General features: G+C 40.1%; 1 protein-coding gene across 5 annotated transcripts in view; it reads left to right on the top strand.

Annotated features, from left to right (window-relative positions):
• TASOR2 (transcription activation suppressor family member 2) overlaps positions 1-21,704 on the top strand; it is an 80,646-nt gene that overhangs the window by 26,863 nt on the left and 32,079 nt on the right. For 3 of the 5 annotated variants that reach the window (XM_049624550.1, XM_049624549.1, XM_049624553.1), the window contains 12 exons: positions 402-547; positions 825-920; positions 1,972-2,044; positions 6,352-6,443; positions 8,318-8,455; positions 8,602-8,726; positions 8,806-8,825; positions 8,918-9,017; positions 10,727-10,827; positions 11,510-11,613; positions 18,452-18,524; positions 18,624-18,686. In XM_049624550.1, the coding sequence (XP_049480507.1) occupies positions 402-547; positions 825-920; positions 1,972-2,044; positions 6,352-6,443; positions 8,318-8,455; positions 8,602-8,726; positions 8,806-8,825; positions 8,918-9,017; positions 10,727-10,827; positions 11,510-11,613; positions 18,452-18,524; positions 18,624-18,686 (1,131 nt within the window). Of the gene's footprint in view, positions 1-401; positions 548-824; positions 921-1,971; positions 2,045-6,351; positions 6,444-8,317; positions 8,456-8,601; positions 8,727-8,805; positions 8,826-8,917; positions 9,018-10,726; positions 10,828-11,509; positions 11,614-18,451; positions 18,525-18,623; positions 18,687-21,704 lie in introns of those variants that run through there. The other 2 variants (XM_049624552.1, XM_049624554.1) reach the window with 2 other exon arrangements.

Raw genomic sequence — 21,704 nt, forward strand, 5'->3', positions numbered from 1 at the left:
CTCACCTCTGTTTTAAAAACTTGTTTCAGCGTTTGTTTATTTTTGAGAGAGATAGAGCTCGAGCTGGGGAGGGACAGAGAGAAAGAGACACAGAATCTGAAGCAGGCTCCAGGGTCAGCACAGAGCCCGGTGCGGGGCTTGAACCCACGAACTGTGGGCTGAAGTTGGACGCCCAACCGACTGAGCCACCCAGCTGCCCCGCTCACCTCCGTTTAGATTATGTTCTTCCCGTGAGAGGTCTTTTAAGACAGTACAGGTACAGTCGCCAAGAACACATTGTCAATGTCTGCGTTGTCCAGGCAGGGACTAGATGACGTGTTCAGTGATATTTAGTGTGCCGCTTTAAACCCCATCCTTTGGTTATCTTAAACAGTTGCATTATTTTTGTTTGTGTTTTACAGTTTTTGAGACAGTGTCCTTGAGTTCAGACTCTCTCTTCCAGAGGGCAATTTCAATTCTTCATACTTCTTACTTGGACTCTGCATCTGAGCATGGTTTTCAGTACAGTCAAGTGACTTTGGTGAAAAATGACATTTTCTTAAATGAGGTGAGGTGCTTGGTACACACTGTGTCTGTGTGTTAGTTTTATTTTAGTTTTAAAGAAATAGACCCATCATTTTTGGTATATAAGCCTTGTTCTTCTCAGCTGTCACTTTCAGATGAAATAAGAAATCCTTGGAAGGTAATAAGAATGTATTCTAGGGAATAGAAAAAATAATTTCATTAGTTTTTTAACAGGAGGAATTCAGATGATGCATTTTTAAAAATTAATTTGCAAGGCAAAATAAATGTTTATAGCATTCAATTATTCTCTCTTTATACAGTACAAAGCTTTTTACCAAGAAAAAAAAGCAAGTAATTATACTCAGGAAGAACTTAAAGAGACTTACGGATTTCTTCTGTTTGAAACTGAAAGTCAGGTAAGGGGGTTAGGTCATAGAACATTAATTTTGTGATATTTGTGTACAAAATTAACGATATCGTTTAATATCGGTATTTCAGTTCTCTAAGATTTGTAAAATTACCAGTTCACCAGCCTTTTTTGTTACGTAATTTTGGTGGCAGTATAAATGATTGTGAAGGCCGATTATGAAAGAGATTTGATTTCTACACCTTTTCACAGGCCCGCTTTAGTTTCATCTGCAATACACTGTCAGCTCGAGGTCAGATTTGCATGAATGCGGGTTTCTTAAGTATCGGTAATGCCTTTTGACGGGGTGAATGGATATTTCACCGTTCTGGATCATGGTTCACATAGATACTTTCTGTTTCTTATGGAGGCTTTTTCAAGTTTCAGTTACATGGTGGGATAAGGTGAACACTTTCAGCCGTCAAGTTACTTGAAATTGTTTCATGACTGTCTTTGAAGATTGAACTTCTGTATTGTTTGTACCAAAACTTTGGGAGAAGGAAACTGCTATGTGGAGGGTGTGCCTCCAAAGATGTGTATGGCTTCCTGGATACAGATTTAACAACACTAGAGATTTATAATTCAACTTAAGATAATTAAGTATTTTGATTGTGATTGAAGAATAAAGGTAGATGCTTAAAAAATACTTAACATTAGCATATACATAAGGATTGTATAGTAATACCAGAAGAATTCATTTATTTGCTTAATCATCCACTTACAAATAAGAGACACTGTGAATTCATACTAAAAGAGGCATTTGGGGTTAACACATCTTCCAGTTTAGTGATTCCATAGCTATAATTGAAATCTTCAAGAGAGGACTTAATCTGTGAGCTTGGTCAGTTTAGTTTTGCTGATGACATGTTTGTTAACAGAAACGATAACATTTCATGAACTATTAACCAAACACAGTTACCTTGCATAAGCTTGCTTTGTGCCATAAATACATACTGTGTACACATTCCATATCTATTTGAAAGGTTCTGTTGTAGTGTTATTTCATTGTCTCTCCTAAGACTGATACGATAAGCAAAGTTCTGTCTTTTATTTATTTCAAGGCAAAGTTAGTATGTCAGCGTGGACTCTGTGTGGGCAGCGGTGCTCTTACTACTCTTGGTGACCCAGCAAAAGGTAAGTCTGTGAGAAAAAAGAATCTCTTTTACAGGATGAAGTGGGGTTTAATTAATTTCATGAGATACTTCTATTAAAAGTCACTTTCATTAATGATATAAAAATCTTTAAAATCAGAGCTTTAAACAAATAAATGAGCTTTGAGTCTAAGAATTAAGAGTTTCCAATAGAGGTTACATATCAGAACTTTTTATATTTTTTTCTTTTCTTTCTTTCTTTCTTTCTTTCTCTCTCTCTTTCTTTCTTTCTTTCTTTCTTCATGTTTTTATTTATTTTTTGAGAGACAGAGCATGAATGGGAGGGGGCAGAGAGAGAAGGGGGGGAGACAGAATCCGAAGGAGAGTCCAGGGACTGAGCTGCCAGCACAGAACCCAACGCGGGGCTTGAGCCCACGAACCATGAGATCGTGACCTGAGCTGAAGTTGGATGCTTAACTGACTGAGCCACCCAGGAGCTCCAGAACTTTTTTTTAAAAGGTTGATTGGACTAGAAAAGATACTGAAGGTATCTTCCAGCACCAAGAGATTAGTACAGTCATCCAGGACTAATGAGGATGTCCTCTAAACTATTATAATGGCAGTAAGGAATAGAGAATAGATAGACCTGACCAAACTTGGCAACTGTGGAATGTGAAGAGTAAGAGAAAGAAATATTCAGATATAAAGTTGTAAACTTACACTACAGCAATATCGTTAATAGAAAAGAGGCACAGAAGGAGAAGACATTGTTAGGGAAGCCGAGGAGTTAAAAGAGAAAGGTAATCTTATAGTCAAGAATATGGATTAGCACTACATTTCTTTGAGCTTCAGTTTCCTCATCTGTGAAATAGATAAAACTGTCTTTTAGATCTGTTGTGAGGATAGTGGGAGGCTATGTGACGTGCTTAGCGGGGAGCACATACCTGGTAAATGGACACTACTTTCAGGAGTTGGATTTGAGAAATAATGAGATTTTCCTCAGTGTTTCTGGGAGATATCCTGCTGATGGTAAAAAAGTTGCTGGAAAAGGATTTAGAACTGGAGATTGGGATTCACAGTGGCGGGGCTGGGTGTTAGTTGAAGTCAAAGATACCGTTACGTGGGACAGTATCAGGAGGAGAAGGTGGCAAAGACCAGTCAGGACTGTTGGATCGTTGTGGGACCGTCAGGTGGGGAGGGGAGAGGAGGGCAGCCGGGAGCAGCGTAGTGGAGGAACAGCTGGGGAGTGGAGTTTGACGGAAAGCAGAAGGACCTAGGGAGAGCTATTTAGCTCTCTCAGATGCTAGCAGTGTGGGGATCAAGACTGAGATGATTGGGGGAGTGGCCAGATTCCTGCTGACCTTTTCTTTCACAGAGCTTCACCGAGATAAAGTTAATATACCCCGCACCTCACCCAGAGTGTCCAGTTCAGCGATTTTTAATGTGCTCATAGAGTCGTGCTACCCACAGCACAGTCCGTTGTAGACCGTTTGCATCACCCAGGAAAGAAGTCCCGGGCCTGTTAGCAGTGACACCGCATCCCCCGCCACCACCAGCCCAGGCACCCACTCATCTGCTTTTCCCTCTGGGGATTTGCCTAGCGCAGACATTCCACCTAAATGGGACCCCATGTTACGTTGTATGACTTCTTGCCTCAGTTTAGTGTCTTCCGGGCTCCTCCGTGGTGTAGCTTGTACCGGCACTTTGTTTGCCTTTTGGCTGCATAATATCCCGTCGTAGGGTTCTACCTGTTTTCTTTATTCTTTGAGCACTTGAGGGACATTGGGTTGTTTCCACTTCTTGGCTGTTACGAAAAATGCTGCTGTGCACACTTACATCCACGTTTTTGTGTAGACATTTGTTTCCACTTCTCTTAGGCATAGACCCGGCAGTGGAATTGCTGGGTTATGTGGTCACTCTGTAAAGCAACATGTTTGAAAACTTGCATTCACATCTTCCAAAGACCATGAAAGGGAATGTATATTCTTAACCCCCGTAACATTTTACATAAAACCTTTTTTTCTTCTTACTCTTTTTCACCACCCTCTTTTCATTATAAAACATAATAACATAAGAAAAGTAGAGAGGACCGTATAATACACCCATGCCCTAAGTTTAACAGAAAATGTTTTGCATTCTTCCCTTAATTTGGTTATAAAATTTTGTTGTTGTTGGAGAATTTGAAAGTAAATACTTCAGCTTACATCTCTAAAACAATAAGGCCGGTTTTCTACATTACTACAATCCCATGATTATATTGTTTAAGATACAGGCTGGCTTCAGTAGGGTGGTAGAGTAGAAACTGGATGATTCCAACAAGTACATTTTCTTCTTGAACACGTACTTGGCTGGGTAATAAAATAACATTCCTGGCTGTGTGCATTTTAAAGTTTTTGCCTTGGGGGGCGCCTGGGTGGCGCAGTCGGTTAAGCGTCCGGCTTCAGCCAGGTCACGATCTCGCGGTCCGTGAGTTCGAGCCCCGCGTCAGGCTCTGGGCTGATGGCTCGGAGCCTGGAGCCTATTTCCGATTCTGTGTCTCCCTCTCTCTCTGCCCCCCCCCCGTTCATGCTCTGTCTCTCTCTGTCCCAAAAATAAATAAAAAACGTTGAAAAAAAAAAAAAGTTTTTGCCTTGGGGCACCTGGGTGACTCAGTCAGGCTTCTGACTTCAGCTCAGGTCATGATCTCACGGTTTGTGAGTTGGAGCCCCACGTCGGGCTCTGTGCTGACAGCTCGGAGCCTGGAACCTGTTTCAGATTCTGTGTCTCCCTCTCTCTCTGCCCCTCCCCAGCTCACACTGTCTCACTCAATAATAAATAAACATTAAAAAAAATTAAGTTTTTGGCTCACGTAGAAATGGATAGTTCTGTGTATAACAGTAATATTTTATATAATATTTTATATTAATGTACTATTTTATAGTAAATCTTCCTGAGGACTGCTTCCTGTGGCTGCTGCATCCATGACCCAAGCCCACTGTCCCCGCTTAAGTGACTTACTCCTCAGTCATGTGGTTATTAGTAGGAAGAAAGGACTTGGCCCTGGAACCCAGTGCTGACCACAAGCTCATTGCTCCCTCCAGCATATCACAGTGCTCTCACCTTGCATTGTCTTTGCGTTTTGAGAGATGCGGTTCAGGAGTCTGTGGGACCTGCTCTTTCCTCCCTATTCCCCTACTGCTGCCACATGGAGACTTTCCTGTCTCATCTCTTACGGCAGCTTTCTGGTTGATCCCGATTCTCGTCTCTCCCCTCTTGAGACTCCGCCCTCTTTTAAGTGGCAGTCTGGGGGCACCCTGGTTAAGCATCCGACTTCGGCTCGGGTCATGATGTCACTGTTGGTGGGTTCAAGCCCCGCATCAGGCTCCACGCTGACAGTGCGGAGCCTGCTTGGGATTCTCTCTCTTCCTTTCTCTGCCCCCCTCCTCGACTCCTGCTTTTTCTTTCTCTCTCTCTCAGAATAAACAAACTTAAAAAAAAATGTAAGTGGCAGTCTGTTGCTGAACACCTTTGATGGGTCTCTGTTGCCTACGGCAAGCCCTACAAAGATCTCTACTGTTCAGTTCCAAGCTTCCTTTTCAGCCTCAAGCTTCTCGGGCTTTCTCCCCTGCTCCCCACACCGTGGCCCACTGTCCTAAACAATTTATAATCTTTTATGCTTCCATGCTTTTGTTCACTCTGTTCTCTGAGAATTTCACTCGTCTGTTGAAAGAACTCCTTTTCTAAACAAATACATTACTTATTTCCATTTCTTTGTGTCCTCAAATACAGCATGTGTCTGACAGTTAAGTACTTCCTGTATGTTGGGCTGTGATGTGGCTTCAATGGTGAAGAACACAAACGTACTTCCTGCCTTTCTGGAAGTTTCACACACTAGCAGAATAAGCTGCTTGAAGGCAGGAACTTGTTTTATTTCCTTTGGTGTCACTGCTGCCTAGCACATACCTGCTATCTAGTAAACCTCAGCACTTATTATTATATGAGTACTTACTGAGATGTTTTGTAAAAAATAACTTGAGAATCAGATTACTGTAGGCCTTTCCACGGAATGATTGCCTGGGGAAAAAAATAAACTTAGAATTTACCAAGAATGTGATTCGTTCATCCCTCTTTAATTATTGTACCCAACTAGAAAATTCGTTGTCCGTCAGATAAATTCTATCTTGTCGTAGCTCTCATGTTTCCATACTTTTAGAATATCTCCAATAGTTTTTAAAAGGTAAGCAGTTTTGGAACAGTTTAATGTTGACTTTTATTTGTCTTTTTAGTTACAGGTAGCCCTTACATGTGAAATGTATATGAGTAAACAGTCCTTTTAAAGTGTGAATTAATCTATATCTTATACTTTTATAGGTGTGTATATTTCCAAATATTCAGACTATCTTCATGCAAGACCATGGTATCATGGGAAGTCTGGTTATGTTGTAATTTTTAACCTAATTAAGGTAAAGCCCAAATGCGCTTCTATATAATTTTTCTTTCAAAAACTAAAGGTTATCAGTCTGTGATAATGTTCTTTGCAGATCATTTGCTAAATATAGTGGTCATTGAAGACAGCTATCCAAATTCAGAAAAGATTACTGCTATTTTTGCTTTCCTTTAAAGACAAAGCTTTTTTTGTTCCTTTGATAGATCACCTATGAATATGTTTTTTAAAAATAAAAAAAAAATTCAAAATAATACAAAAAGTATTCAGTGAAAAGCCTTCTCTCACCCTGGCCCACAGTGCCTCTTTTTAAATATTAACAGGACACCAGTAGCAGCTTATAAAACATTGTGATTCCAGTTACAAGAGATGAATTTAGAAGGGAACTTTCGTTTTTTGGTTTAAATTGTCGAAATAAGAGAGGCTGTTTCCTCGATCCCTAAAACATCCAGACCCTGTTCGCAGCTTTATGTGGCATCTATAACTGCTGATCTCAGAAATTCTTCAACACCCTTACATAGTTCAGTACAAGTGAATAGCATGATTAGAAAGTTCACTTGGGTAGATCCAAGGCCAACCTGATTTTAGTGCTTGGTGGGCTTTGTGAGGACACATTGTGTGGTCTCATTTTGTTGTTTTTGCTTTCATTGTAGCTTTCTTACTATCTTGAGTTCTTGGATTATAAACACTACTGACGTGTCTTTTTAAGTGTGAATCCTTCTTATTCCAAAGTGTGTCCCCAAGAACTGGCCAGCAGGTAGCATCCCCTGGGGCACAGTCCCCGCTTGCCCTCCCTTGTCCACCCGCTCCGCGGCAGAGGGCGCCGGCTGCCGTCGGGGGTGTGTTTATGTCCGCTGGGCTTTGCCCTGGGCTTCTTGGCCCTGTGCCCTCCTGCTGCTGGACATGCTGTTCAGTGTTTACCTGTATGTGCTCTCAGTTCTTCCTTTACTGCTCAAAAGTCAGCCGTGTCCGACGCCATAAAATGTTTGAGGGGGAGACAGTACAGGCTGTGATTGCTCACTGAGAAGTGCTGTCTATATGCTTTGGCTTATTATTATGGCCCCTGACTGTTCTGTAAATGAAGAAGCAGGACCTTAACATCAGAAAAAAAAAAAAAAAAAAAGTAAATTCTTTCTGTAAAGATAAAAATAAAAGTTGCCTATAACTTTACCTCATTTGGTATATACTTTGTGTATTTTTCCGCATATGTCATTATATTATTTACAAAAGCTTTTAAAATTACTGTATGATATTTCATTGTATATATGGTAACTTTGATTGCCTTCCCTTTTTTTTTTTTTTTTTTTAAGTTTTCTGAAAGACTTATAAGAAATCTATTATAGGAAATACTATCAACTGTTCAGTAATTGGGGCCAATGACCTGCTAAGCACTTTACTGCATATCTGCTCCTTGCTAATTTACTGAGTCCCAGCATAGTAGAAATATCTTGATGTGTATTAAATTACAATTGATAACTTAATACTTCAGTTTGAAAACTCATCCTGTGAAAGTTTGGATTTTTTGGTCATCTTTTATGTTACAGTCATTGACTGAGCTAATCTATTCGGTTGGTAGGCTATATAATTTTTCTTTTAGAGAAATGGTTCACTTAAATTTGGGATGATTCATGTCCTTCTTTCATGTTGAGATAAAAACTATGGTCATTTACCTCAGAAATATGCCCAGGTATACCAGATTTTTAAATACAGTGTTAAGAGGCTTATGGATAACTAAAACAATTGTTGGCCTTAACGTAATTTTCTAAGAGCCATAGTTCTTAACAATCTGTTTGAAACACGTCCACATCCTCATTAGGCTACTTTTAAATGAATCCTAGAATAAGATTATTGCCATTTAGAGACATCTGATTAGTCTTAATATTTTCATTCTAGGGAAAAGTCAAGTTTGTGTCTGAGAATTATACAACTAACTATACTAGCCCATCTTCTTGCTATGATTGCCACGTGGCTGCAAATACTAACAAGGTTTCTCACAAGACGAGTCATTTTCGCGCATTTGAACTGAGTCAGGTATAGTCACCGGGGAATAAATCGTTCCCAGGATACATTTCTGAATCTAATGTGTTAAATGGCAGGACTGGGTGGAGTTGAGATGAACTTGGTGCCTATGGAGTTCCATAGTGCTACCCTGATAATCCTTATTTCTCTTCTTTCAGTATTACCTCTATGAACTTTCAGGCAGCACTGTTATTGAGCGGCCCAGGCAGATCTGTCCTTATGTTATTGTAGCTTTTCAGTACAGGGAACCTAAAAAGATGGCAGCATCAGCTCATGAAAGCATGTAAGTAATTGTGCACATACTTTGTTTTACTGGATCTGTTTCGTTTGCTCTTATAAAAATACCTTTTCTTTTTCCCTAGATTTGAACTCAGTGAAAATGGTAAGAAATTATTTAATTAGTTCTTTTGGGTTTTTTTCAGTAAATGTTTTGTTCATAAGTAATCAGTTTCTTTTTTTACTCATTTCTTAAAGCTCTTACCTCTTTGTGGCAAGGCAAATTAATTATTCAAGGCTGTCTGCTGTGTGATGTCAGTCTTTGGTCCTCTTACGGTACAGCTGTTCCAGCCCAACTGTAAGTATTGAGTTTGTGTCCTTTACTAATGTTTGTCTCTTTTTTTTTTTAATTCTCATTTTGAGGTCTTGTTTGTTGGTACTGGTGTGAAATGAAGCAGTTGTACTTGGTGTCAGATTAGAGTACGTTTGGGTAGATGTACGGAGCACAGGCAACCTAAATTCAGATCTAAATTCCAACCTTGGCTTTGAAATAGTTTTATAATCTTTGACAGGCCACTTTTGAGATTTTAATATCTTTATCCATTCATAGGAATATGACTTCACAGGCTAAACTGAATTGATGCTAGATGTTTGACTTTCCCCAAGAAAGAGATTGGATTTGTCTAGATAGCAGGTACAGCAGATTATAGGCACTTATGCTATTGTTGAGTCTTTATTAAGAATTACAGTATCTGATTTTCTGATTATCCCATGGTTTTCCTAGACTCCTATTAAGTGGAGTAGCTATTACATATAGTTACATTACAATGAATTATTTTCGTCTGGGGCACTGTGAAGGGCATCTTATGAAATCTTTTTATTTAATCTGTTCTTAGTTAACCCCCAAAACTATTGAAAGATAGACATATTTTATTGAAATATGAAGTGAAAACAGGTGTGCTGTCAGAATTTTCTTTCTATTGACCTGTTTTAAGAAGAGGGAGGAGTGAGGGGAGTATTAGAACCCAGAGAGTACAGTAAGAATTCTGGAAATAAATGGGAGAGACGGGAAGGTTCTTTGTCACTATGGAATGCAGTTAACCTATGTAGAGAGAAGTGGTCAGAACAATGACCTAAATGGTCCAAGTTAACGTCACCAACAGTGGAATAAGTATCACGTGCTTCCTGATGGGATGCAAGGAGAATGACATAGTGCCACTTGTGTGGTTTTCCTGCTGTCCTAATCAGCAGGAAACATCAGACATACCCAGATTGAGGGGCATTCTGCAAAATACATGGTCTGTGTTCTTGAAAAAAATACCAAACCCATTAAAGATAAAGAAAGACCAAGAGACTCGCCAGATTGAAGGTGATTAAAGAGACATAACTAAATGGATTGTGTCATTCTGGATTGGATCCTGGACCGGGGGAAAAAAATGTTTTGTTACAAAGCCCCACAGTGAGACATTTGGCAAACTTTGAATAAGGTATGTGGGCTAAATAATGGTACTATATCATTGTTAATTTCTTGATTTTATTAATTGTTTTGTGGTTGCATAAGGAAATGTCCTTTTTTAAGGACACACACACACTCAGAAGTATTTAGGGACAAGGGGGGCATTTATAAGTCCAGAAGTATTTGAAAATGAGTTTTAAAGAAGGAAACAGTCGGGGAAAATGGTGCAAAAGTCTGGATGAGGTTCATTCTGTGGCACAGTGTGGTGAACCAGTCCACTATTGTCCGAAGTCGCCAATTCTCACATAGTATAACGCTTAGAAAATTCTCATCCCAGGATGCATAATTCTTCCATTCATGTGGATGTTTGGCTTCATCTCAGAAACACACACATTCAGAAAATGTGAATGTATTTGCCAACGTGGTCTGTGGGGTTCTGTATTTAAAAATCTGCAGTATTTATATATGTGCATATTACCTGACTGGGATTTTATCAATTTAAGGACTTTCTTGTTTTGATATTTTTGCTTGCATTTATATTAGAAAATCAAAAATTATGAAGATGTAGTTTAAGTGTTTATTAGATCGCATGATGTTGTTTTGTTTTTTAGACCACATGAACTAGATTTTAAGTATGTAATGACAATCTCATCTTTGAAAAAAAGACTACCAGAAGCTGCCTTTCGAAAACAGAATTACTTGGAGCAAAAAGGTCTGTTCACATGGAATGATACATTGCACGTCCTGGGCTTTATTCCACTGATTTTTATCTATTATGCACACACGCATACACACACTGTTGAGTTTTGGCCCTAAGTGATTCACAAAAGGGCCTTTCATGAAAGTTGTAGGGTTGCTATGTGATTGAGTTCCTTGGAAGCCAACTAGAAACTGTGAAAGGTAGTTTATCTAAGGTGGCAAAGACTAGATTTACTATGGAACACTGAGGGCGTTAAGCAGAAAGATGCTTACAAATAGTTGGAACCACATGACAATGCCTTTCAAGGAGAACAGAGGTTTTGCGGTGGTGGTTTTTACTTATTTATGTACTTCTAACTGAAGAAAAACAGCAGAAAACACAAGAAGGAAATTTCCTGGTCATTTAGATTGATTCATGGAACATTGATGTTTATATTATTTGTATAGTATTTTTTTTGGTCTTGTCAAATACTGTAGTAGAGTCAATGTGAATGAAAGCGTTGTTTCCAAATGCTTTATACAGTAACTTCTTATTAAGGAGTTTTGTAACAAAGACCATTGAATGATGAATGTTTTTTTAAGAGTATTCCTAGCTCTTCTTTCATCTTTTCAACATCTAAAATGGATAAATTGGTTACTAAAAGGCATAATGGCATTTTAAAAAATTGTCCTGTTTTTCTGATTTTTCTCCACAGTCTGTTGCCAAGATATGTGCTTCAGGATGTATGAGGTGGAACTGTCAAACAAACAAGGGGAAAAAATAGATAAGCTAATAGAATACATTAAAAATAAGCAACTGGTAAGGCTCATCAGTTTAAAATTTAATTACTATTTTTGCCTTGCATTAAGAAATCGATAGCTAATTATTAGTTGGCTGTGCCTAGAGTGAATCATTTAGTTTGCTGAAAGGATTTTCATCACTTAATATTTATCGACTAACATCTTCATCCCTTTTTGTGCCTCGGTGAACTCTCGTGTCTCGTTAGTCTGTTTATACTCCTGATTTTAAAAATAATAGAACAGTTTTTCCCAAATCCTTTTTTGTTGTTGTTTTTGTTTTATGACAGAAGAATTGAGTAGATCCCTAGGGTGTCTGAATTAATCAAAGGACCATTTGTGAGATACTTCTTTACAAGTGATGTGTGTTGATCTATAGCTATATGAGGGAAAAAAAATCAAAAGCTAGTGCCTCTACTGTTTCCATATTGTAGAAAGTAAGACACTAATGAGAAGCATATAACAATCTGAAGACTTCTCTCCGTTTTATTTTATTTTATTAAAAAAATTTTTGTAAACATTTATTTATTATTGAAAGACAGAGAGAGACAGAACATGAGCATGGGAGAGGTAGAGAGAGGGGGAGACACAAAATCCGAAGCAGGCTCCAGGCTTTCAGCTGTCACCACAGAGCCCTACATGGGGCTCGAACTTATAAACCACGAGATCATGACCTGAGCTGAAGTTGGACGCTTAACCAACTGAGCCACCCAGGCGCCCTAAAGGCTTCTCTCCGTTTTAGAGATCACAACCAACAAACACCACAGAAATATGAACACTTATTAGAGAGTACTATGAAAAACTATATGCCAACAAACTGGACAATCTGGAAGAAATGGACAAATACCTAGACACTCCCACACTACCAAAACTCAAACAGGAAGAAATAGAAAATTTGAACAGATCTATAACCGGCGAAGAAATTGAAGCAGTTATCAAAAATCTCCCAACAAGTAAGAGTCCTAGGCCAGATAGCATCCCAGGGGAATTCTACCAGACATTTAAAGCAGAGTTAATACCTATTCTTCTGAAACTATTCCAAAAAATAGAAATGGAAGGAAAGCTTCCAGACTCATTCTATAAAGTCAGCATTACCTTGATTCCCAAACCAGACAAAGACCCCACTAAAGAGGAGGATTACAGGCCAATATCACTAATGAACATGGATGCAGAAATTCTCAACAAGATACTAGCAAATTGAATTCAACAGTATATTAAAAGAATTATTCACCATGATCAAATGGGATTTATTCCTGGGCTGCAGGGCTGGTTCATTATTCACAAATCAATTAACGTGATACATCACATTAATAGAAGAAAGGAAAAGAACCATATGCTGCTGTCACGAGATGCAGAAAAAGCATTTGACAAAATACAGCATCCTTTCTTAATAAAAACTCTCAAGATTTTTCTCAAGAAAAGTTGGGATAGAAGGAACATACCTGAACATCATAAAAGCCATATATGAAAGGCCCACAGCTAATATCATCCTCAATGGGGAAAAAATGAGAGAGAGCTTTCCTCCTGAGATCAGGAACACAACAGGGATGTCCACTCCCACCACTGTTGTGCAACAGTGTTGGAAGTCCTAGCCTCAGCAATCAGGCAACAAAATGAAATAAAATACATCCAAATTGGCAAAGAAGTCGTCAAACTTTCACTCTTTGCTGATGACATTATACTCTACATGGAAAACCCAAAAGATTCCACCAAAAAACTGCTAGAGCTGATACAGGAATTCAACAAAGTCACAGGATATAAAATCAATGTACAGAAATCAGTCGCATTTCTATACACCAATAATGAGGGCAACAGAAAGATATCAGGGAATTGATCCCATCTATAGTTGCATCAAAAACCATAAAATATCTCAGAATAAACCTAACCAAAGAGGTAAAAGATCTATACACTGAAAACTTTAGGAAGCTTTTGAAGGAAATTGAAGATGACACAAAGAAATGGAAAAACATTCCGTGCTCATGGATGGAAGAACAAATATTGTTAAAATGTTGATGCTACCCAAAGCAGTCTACACATTCAATGCAATCCCAATCAAAATAGCACCAGCATTCTTCACAGAACAGAACAAACAAACCTCTAATTTGTATGGAACCACAGAGACCATGAATAGCCAAAGTAATATTGGGGGAAAAAAAAAAGCCAAAGCTGGAAGCATCACAATCCTGACTTCAAGCTGTATTACAAAGCCATAATCAAGACAGTATGGTATTGGCACAAAAACAGATATATAGATCAATGGAATAGAATAGAGAACCCAGAAATGGACCCACAAACATATGGCCAGCTAATGTTCAACAAAGCAGGAAAGAGTATCCAATGGAAACATGTCTCTTTAGCAAATGGTGCTGGGAGAACTAAACAGCAACATGCAGAAGAATGAAACTGGACCACTTTTTTACACTGTACACAAAAATAAATTCAAAATGGATGAAAGACCTAAATATAAGACAAGAAACCATCAAAATCCTAAGGAGAAAACAGGCAACAACCGCTTTGAACTTGGCCACAGCAACTTCTTACTTGACATGTCTCCGAAGGCAAGGGAAGTAAAAGCAAAAATTAATTATTGGGATTTCATCAAGATAAAAAAAAAGACGCTTCTGCACAGCGAAGGAAACAGTCAGCAAAACTAAAAGGCAACCGATAGAATGGGAGAAAGATATTTGCAAATGACATATCAGATAAAGGGTTAGTATCCAAAATCTATAAAGAACTTATCATACGTTAAAAAAAAAAAAAAAAACTTATCAAACTCAACATCCGAAAAACCAATAATCCAGTGAAGAAATGGGCAGAAGACATGAAAAGCCACTTTTCCAAAGAAGACCTCCAGATGGCAAACTGACACGTGAGAAGATGCTCAGCATCACTCATCATCAGGGAAACACAAATCAAAACCACACTGAGATACCACCTTATCAGTCAGAATGGCTAAAATTAACAACTCTGGAAACTCTGATGTTGGCGAGGATGTGGAGAAAGGGGCACCCTCTTGCACTGCTGGTGGGAATGCAAACTGGTGCAGCCGCTCTGGAAGAAAGTATGGAGGTTCCTCAAAAAACTAAATATGAAATTACCCTGTGACTCTGCAGTTGCACTCCTAGGAACTTATCCAAAGGATACGAGTGATGATTCATTCGAAGGGTCACATGCCCCCCGATGTTTAAAGCAGTGCTGTCAACAATAGTCAAATTATGGAAAGAGCCCAGATGTCCACCCACTGATGAATGGGTTACGAAGATGTGGTATATATGTATACAATGGAATAGTAGTGATGAGAAAGAATGAAATCTTGCCATTTACAACAACATGGGTGGAACTGGAGGGTATTATGCTAAGCAAAATAAGTCAACCAGAGAGACAGATACCACATGATTTCACTCGTATGTGGAGTTTGAGAAATTTAACAGATGGTCGCAGGGGAAGGATAGGAGAAATAAGATGAAAACAGAGGGGGAGGCAAACCATAAGAGACTCAAATACAGAAAACAAACTGAGGGTTGATGGGTTGTGGGGGTGCCCATTGGTGACGGGCATTCAGGAGGGCCCTTGTTGGGATGAGCACTGGGTGTCCTGTGCAAGTGATGAATCACTGGATTCTGTTCCTGAAGCCAGGACTACACTGTGTGTTAAGTAACTTGAGAATTAAAAAAAAAAAAAAAAAAAAAAAAAGACTTCTCTCCCTTTTTGTTAACCAGGGTTCCTCAGTGTGAGGAAGGAGGATGCCGACTGTGTTAGTATAGTAAGTCCTAAACATCCCAAAGGCGCTGGTGTTAAAGGTAAGACAGGGAGCAAACACTGAGCCCGTTAGCGGCCTGCTGGACTATCCCCGTAGTAGATAGCAAGGGATCGAGAAGTTAAAATAGGACACGTATAGGAGCTGTGAACGTAAGGGGTCTTCGGGCCGGTCAGTTAAGATACTTTGAGTTACCTGTAACGGAAACCCAAACTGGCTTAAGCAGTAAAAGGGTTTAACAGGCTTACTCTTCAGTTCCAGCTGAGGGGCGGGTTCAAGTACCGTTTGCCCAGGACTCTCCGTTTCACCTCGCCCTCCCCTGCACAGTAGTTTTGTCCCGAGGCTGCCACGCGGCGCTCCCTGCTTCCTTTGCGCGTCCAGGGAGGGAAGCCTCCTCCTAACCTTCACTTCAGTTTCCGCAGGCCAGTCGGTCATCTGCACACCCCGCGCAGACTGAAAGGGCACGGAGTGCCCTGGCTAGCTCAGGCCATCCCGAGCCCGCCTTCCAGAACCGGGTCCGGGTCAGTCCCGCCCAGGGTCCGGCAGTGCTCCTCAGCCCGGCAGGACCGGCTGCGGCACCGGATGCCGAGTGGGTGGACGCAGACTGTCCGCTGTGGCGCGGGGGCTGTGTTGTCTCGAAGTAGCGTGACCCAGTTTACATTTGGAAATTGAGAGGAAGAGAGGCCACAGAGCTTTTGAGAGAATGCATTAGCGAAGCAACTGCTTGTGAGCGTGAGTGGTGTCAGAAGTACTGGAGACTCGGTGCCCGAGCCACACGTCACATGAGGTCCTTCATCCTCCGTGTCCGTGTCTTTTCTCTTCTGAAGTTTTTATTTTAATTCCAGCAGTTAGCATACAGCGTGATGTTGGTTGCAGGTGTACAACATAGGGATTCAACACTTGCGTACATCACCCAGTGCTCGTCACGAGCGCCTCCTTCATCCCCCATCACCTCGTCCCCCCGTCTCCCCACCCTCCCCTCGGGTAAGCAGCAGCGCGTTCTGTGTAGTTAAGAGTGTCTCTTGGTTTGTCTCTCTTTCCCTTTGCTTGTTTTGTTTCTTAAATTCCCCGTGAGTGAAATCATACGGTCTGTGTCTTTCTCTGACTTATTTCATTTAGCATCTACCTCCCGTGCTTTTTTTTCTTGCCTTATTGTGTCATGAATATTTTTTACGTGTCAGTCTCCCCACCTAGACATTGAGTTCCTTGAGGGTAGTTATCATATCTTAAGTATCTTTGACGCCTTAGTGCCCATGCCTGGCGTATAGAGGACAAGCAATGAGTGTCCCTTGAATAAAGCGTATGTGGGCTTCTACCTACAACACTGAATTTCAAGAACAGTACAGACCAGGGTCTCTTTTTAAAAGGGTGTTGGGGGTTACTCAGTCAGTTAAATGTCCAACTCTTGATTTCAACTCAGGTCATGATCTCATGGTTTGTGAGATGGAGCCCCACATGCTGACATCACGGAGCCTGATTGGGAATCTCTGTCCCTCCCTGTCTCTCCGGCCCTCCCCTGCTCATGCACATGCTCTCTCTCTCTCTCTCTCAAAATAAACATTTAAAAAAAAATAAAAGGGTGTTAAGGACTTGTATGGCTGTATTTTTCTGTATGTAAATGGAAGAGTCTAGTAGATATGGAAAAAATTCTGATTTCTTCCCACAAAGGTTAAAATAAGGAACTTCAGCCCTTTCAGTACATAATTTGAGAAAATAATAAGGTATATATTTCTGTTGCATTTGCCCATTTCTTGGAAGATAGAAATTCCTGGTTTTCAGTAGATGGAGAGGTTTTACTTCTCATCTATGTTGCAAAACTAAAATGCAGAATGATGTAAAGGCTGTTGTTGCTTTCACTTTTTACAGCAGTAGAAAATGAAACAAGATTGATACGCGTTTGCAACTTACTAGATACGAAAGCTGTAGGTTTAAATAACTACTGGTATATTTATCCCATAATTCTTTCTCGAGTCCCTACTGTGTGCCAGAAGCACAAATACAAAGTAGTCCCTGCCATCAAAGAATTTGTAAGACTGGAGGCGACGAAAACAGAAACTATCAAATGCACAAGGGCTGTCATGGAAGCGTGTGCAGCGATTGTTCCTGTGATGAACTCACTGTCAGAACTTATTTCTTTTGTGATAATTAGTGGTCTTGTTTTCATATTTGAATTGTTACCAGTTTATAAGTTTACCATATTTGTACGCTTATGAGCTGTCAGTCTTTGAAGTAGGATGTTTTATCACTTCTATAAAATGGTATATTCTGTTTAGGTTTAGTGAAAAAACATTTACTGCATACAGTAAACATTGGATTTTACCTTTGTTATAGGTATATAAGCTTTTGAAATGGAGACTAATGGAAGAGAAAAGGTGTTATCTTTATGATTCAGAATGATGGCTTTTAGATAACTTCCCTCACTGTCTAGGGGCAGAATTCCCAGAGTTACTGTCAACATTGAAATTTCAAGTTTTTTTCCCTCCCTCGAGCTCAAGATGCCACTAAAGATGGTGGTAAAGAGAAACGAGAGGAAGAATTTATCTTCATCTGTGTCTCTCGTCACAGGACCGGATTATGTTCTTTTCTCTTATTTTCTGTCCCTTAGGATGCCGTGGAAAGAATTGTTTTATTGGATGGTATCTTCTGGTCTTTCAAGTTCCAGGATCATGTGATATTTTGGGGGTAAACACGAGCTTAGGATGTTAATCACAGGTCGGAGTCACCTCGAATTTGTAGTGGCTGAATAGTTTACACCTGGCTACTGAGGCAGCAGGATCAGCTGTGAAGCATCTCAGTGAAAAACTGAAATGTTTTTTCTAATTGATTTTTTATAATAGGTGAACACTGTCCTGAAACTAACCTCGATGTTCTGGTTACTATAAATGGCCCTAACAGGGCCAAGATTACTTGGGCACGAAGGAACTCGTGGTTTCTAGTACCTGGGACAAAATTCTCCTGATTCTCACAAATGTTAACGTTTCAAGAATTGTTTTTAATATATACTTTTCATGAACTCAAAATTCACTGCAGAGTGTGGTAGAGGGAGAAGGAGAAAGGAACTGAATCTTTTTTCACCTTTTTTTTTTTTTTTTTAATGTTTAAGGCGATCGTCAAATGCTTAGAAGATCGGGGGTTTTTCATTTTACTTACCTCATCAGCCTTAATGTCAGAAACAAGTAAGGACAGCTTTTTTAAAAAACTACTTTTCAGTGTGTTTACTTTTGTTTTATAAGATCAGCAGTCTTAACTTTTCTTACAATTTTCATCCTGTGTAGATTTTGCAGATGAGCAGGTGTGCCTCCACGGGTTACACTTATTCCCTTCGTCCCCTCCAGCAGGTAAGGGCACAGTGACTTCCGTTTGCAGCGTCTGTGTGGCGTTGGTCTGTCCTCACGTTAACCCTTCAGCTGCACTAGACCCTGGTAACTGCTTGCTCCTCTTAAATAACACTTCTTCCAGCTCCCCGGGTGATCCCCGCTATCCGCTTAGCACACTTCTTTCCTCTGAGCTTCACGTGCACATAGTCACCTGCCTATTGACAGTTCCACTGAGACGTCTCAGGTGTCCCTCAAATTCAGCATGCCCCAGCCGCGCTCCTGTGTCAGCACACAGCACTAGCTGGGAGACACTGTCCCCGTCGTCTGCCTGGTAAACAGGACTCAGGGCCTTCACAGACGTGGCTTTCTCTGTGAGGACTGCTTATTTCCTTCCCCTTTGTCAGGTGAAGTTGACCCCTATAAGGACCAAGAGTTGGCTTGTGGGGGCAAAAAAATTAATATTTATGGTACGTAAATAGACATACAGTGTATTCGCAGTATTAAAATTTCAGAGGACGATTAGGAAACAAAATCTAAAGAGGCTTTTGGGGGGGAGAGAGGAGGAATAAAATCAGGAGAAGCCCCGCCTGAGCCTGTCACTCAGGTCTGTCCGGTGTCCGCTTAATTGCCCGTTACTGATTCTTGTCACCACGGTCCCCTCAGTGAGGACTTCTGGCTTAGGATCGGTACCATTTCAGTATTTCTTCACATAATTGTTTAATGCCTGCCTTTCTTTATTTTTTTTTATTTATTTTTTAATTTACATCCAAGTTAGTTGGCATGTAGTACAACAGTGATTTCAGGAGTAGATTCCTTAATGCCTCTTACCCATGTAGCCCATCCCCCCTCGTATACCCCCTCCAGCAACCCTGTTTGTTCTCTATCTATATTTTAAGAGTCTCTTCTGTTTTGTCCCCCTCCCTGCTTTCGTATTATTTTTGCTTCCCTTCCCTTATGTTCACCTGTTTTATATCTTCAATTCCTCATATGAGTGAAGTCATATGATATTTGTCTTTCTCTAATTTCACTTAGCATAATACCCTCTAGTTCCTTCCACGTAGTTGTAAATGGCAAGATTTCATTCTTTTTGATTGCCAAGTAATACTCCATTGTATGTATGTACCACATCATCTTTATTCATTCATCCATCGATGGACATTTGGGCTCTTTCCATACTTAGACTGTTGTTGATAGTACTACTCTAAACATTGTGCCCCTTTGAAACAGCACACTTGTATCCCTTGGATAAATACCTAGTAGTGCAGTTTCTGCGTCGTAGAGTGGTTCTATTTTTAATTTTTTGAGGAACCTCCATACTGTTCTCCAGAGTGGCTGTACCAGTTTGCATTCCCACCAGCAGTGCCAAAGAGATCCTCTTTCTCCACATCCTTGCCAACCTCTGTCATTGCCCAAGTTGTTAATGTTAGCCATTCTGACAGGTGTAAGATGATATCTCATTGTGGTTTTGACTTTAATTTCCCTGACGATGAGTGATGTTGAGCATTTTTTCATGTGCCTGTTAGCCATCTGGATGTCTGCTTTGGAGAAGTGTCTATTCATGTCTTTTGCCCATTTCTTCACTGGATTATTTGTTTTTTGGGGGTTGAGTTTGGTAAGTTCTTTTTAGATTTTAGATACTAACCCTTTATCTGATATGTCATTTGCAAAGATCTTCTCCCATTCTGTAGGTTGCCTTTTAGTTTTGCTGATTGTTTCCTTCGCTGTGCAGCTTTTTATTTGATGAGGTCCCAGTAGTTCATTTTTGCTTTTGTTTCCCTTGCCTCCAGAGATGTGTTGAGTAAGAATTTGCTGTAGCCGAGGTCAAAGAGGTTTTTGCCTGCTTTCTCCTCTAGGATTTTAATGGCTTTCTGTCTTACGTTTAGGTCTTTCCTCCATTTTGAGTTTATTTTTGTGTATGGTGTAAGAAAGTGGTCCAGATTCATTTTTATGCATGTCGCTGTCCAGTTTTCCCAGCACCATTTGCTGAAAAGACCGTCTTTATTCCATTGGATACTCTTTCCTGCTTTGTCAAAGATTAGTTGGCCATATGTTTATGGGTCCATTTCTGGGCTCTCTATTCTTTTCCATTGATCTGAATGTCTGTTTTTGTGCCAGTACCATACTGTCTTAATGATTACAGCTTTGTAATACCACTTGAAGTCCAGGATTGTGATGCCTCTACCTTTGGTTTTCTTTTTCAAGATTGCTCTGGCTATTCGGGGTCTTTTCTGGTTCCATACAAATGTTAGGATTGTTTGTTCTAGCTCTGTGCAGAATGCTGGTGTCATTTTGATAGGGATTACCTGCCTTTTCTTTATTTTATTGTATTCCTATCATCTGCTAGTGCCAGGCATCTGAAAAGTAACAAATGTTGGGGGACCTGGCTGGCTCAGTTGGATTAGTGTGTGACTCTCGATCTCGGGTTGTGAGTTCGAGCCCCACGTTGGGTAGAAGTTACTTAAAAGTAGGGGCACCTGGGTGGCCCAGTCGGTGAAGTGTCTGACTCTTGGTTTTGGCTCAGGTCATGATCTCATGGTTTCGTGGGTTTAAGCCCCACATCAGGCTCTGTGCTGGCAGCATGGAGCCTGCTTGGGATTCTCTGTCTACCTCTCCCCACTTGCTCTGTCTCTCTCAAAAAAACCCCAAAAAACTTAAAAATAAATAGGGGCACCTGGGTGGCTCAGTCAGCTAAGCATCTGACTCTTGATTTCAACTTAGGTCACGATCTTAGGGTCATGGGACCAAGCCACATCAGGCATCCACACTGGGCAGTTTGCTGAACAAATAATGAAAGTAAATGAGTCCTTTCTTTTTGTCATATGAGGATATTTCCCTCATAACTTATAATCACACTATGTATCTTTAAACATAAAATTATATGTAGCATTTATAAAACTACAACCAATATAAACATGTTTTTAAAGTTGATTTTTAAAAACTATTCAGTTACTGGGGTGCCTGGGTGGCTCAGTCGGTTAAGCATCTGACTCTTGATTTTGGCTCATGTCATGATCTCACATTTTGTGAGTTTGAGCCCTG

Source organism: Panthera uncia, chromosome B4, assembly GCF_023721935.1.
Source record: "Panthera uncia isolate 11264 chromosome B4, Puncia_PCG_1.0, whole genome shotgun sequence".
In the NCBI taxonomy this organism is placed as follows: Eukaryota; Metazoa; Chordata; class Mammalia; order Carnivora; family Felidae; genus Panthera; species Panthera uncia.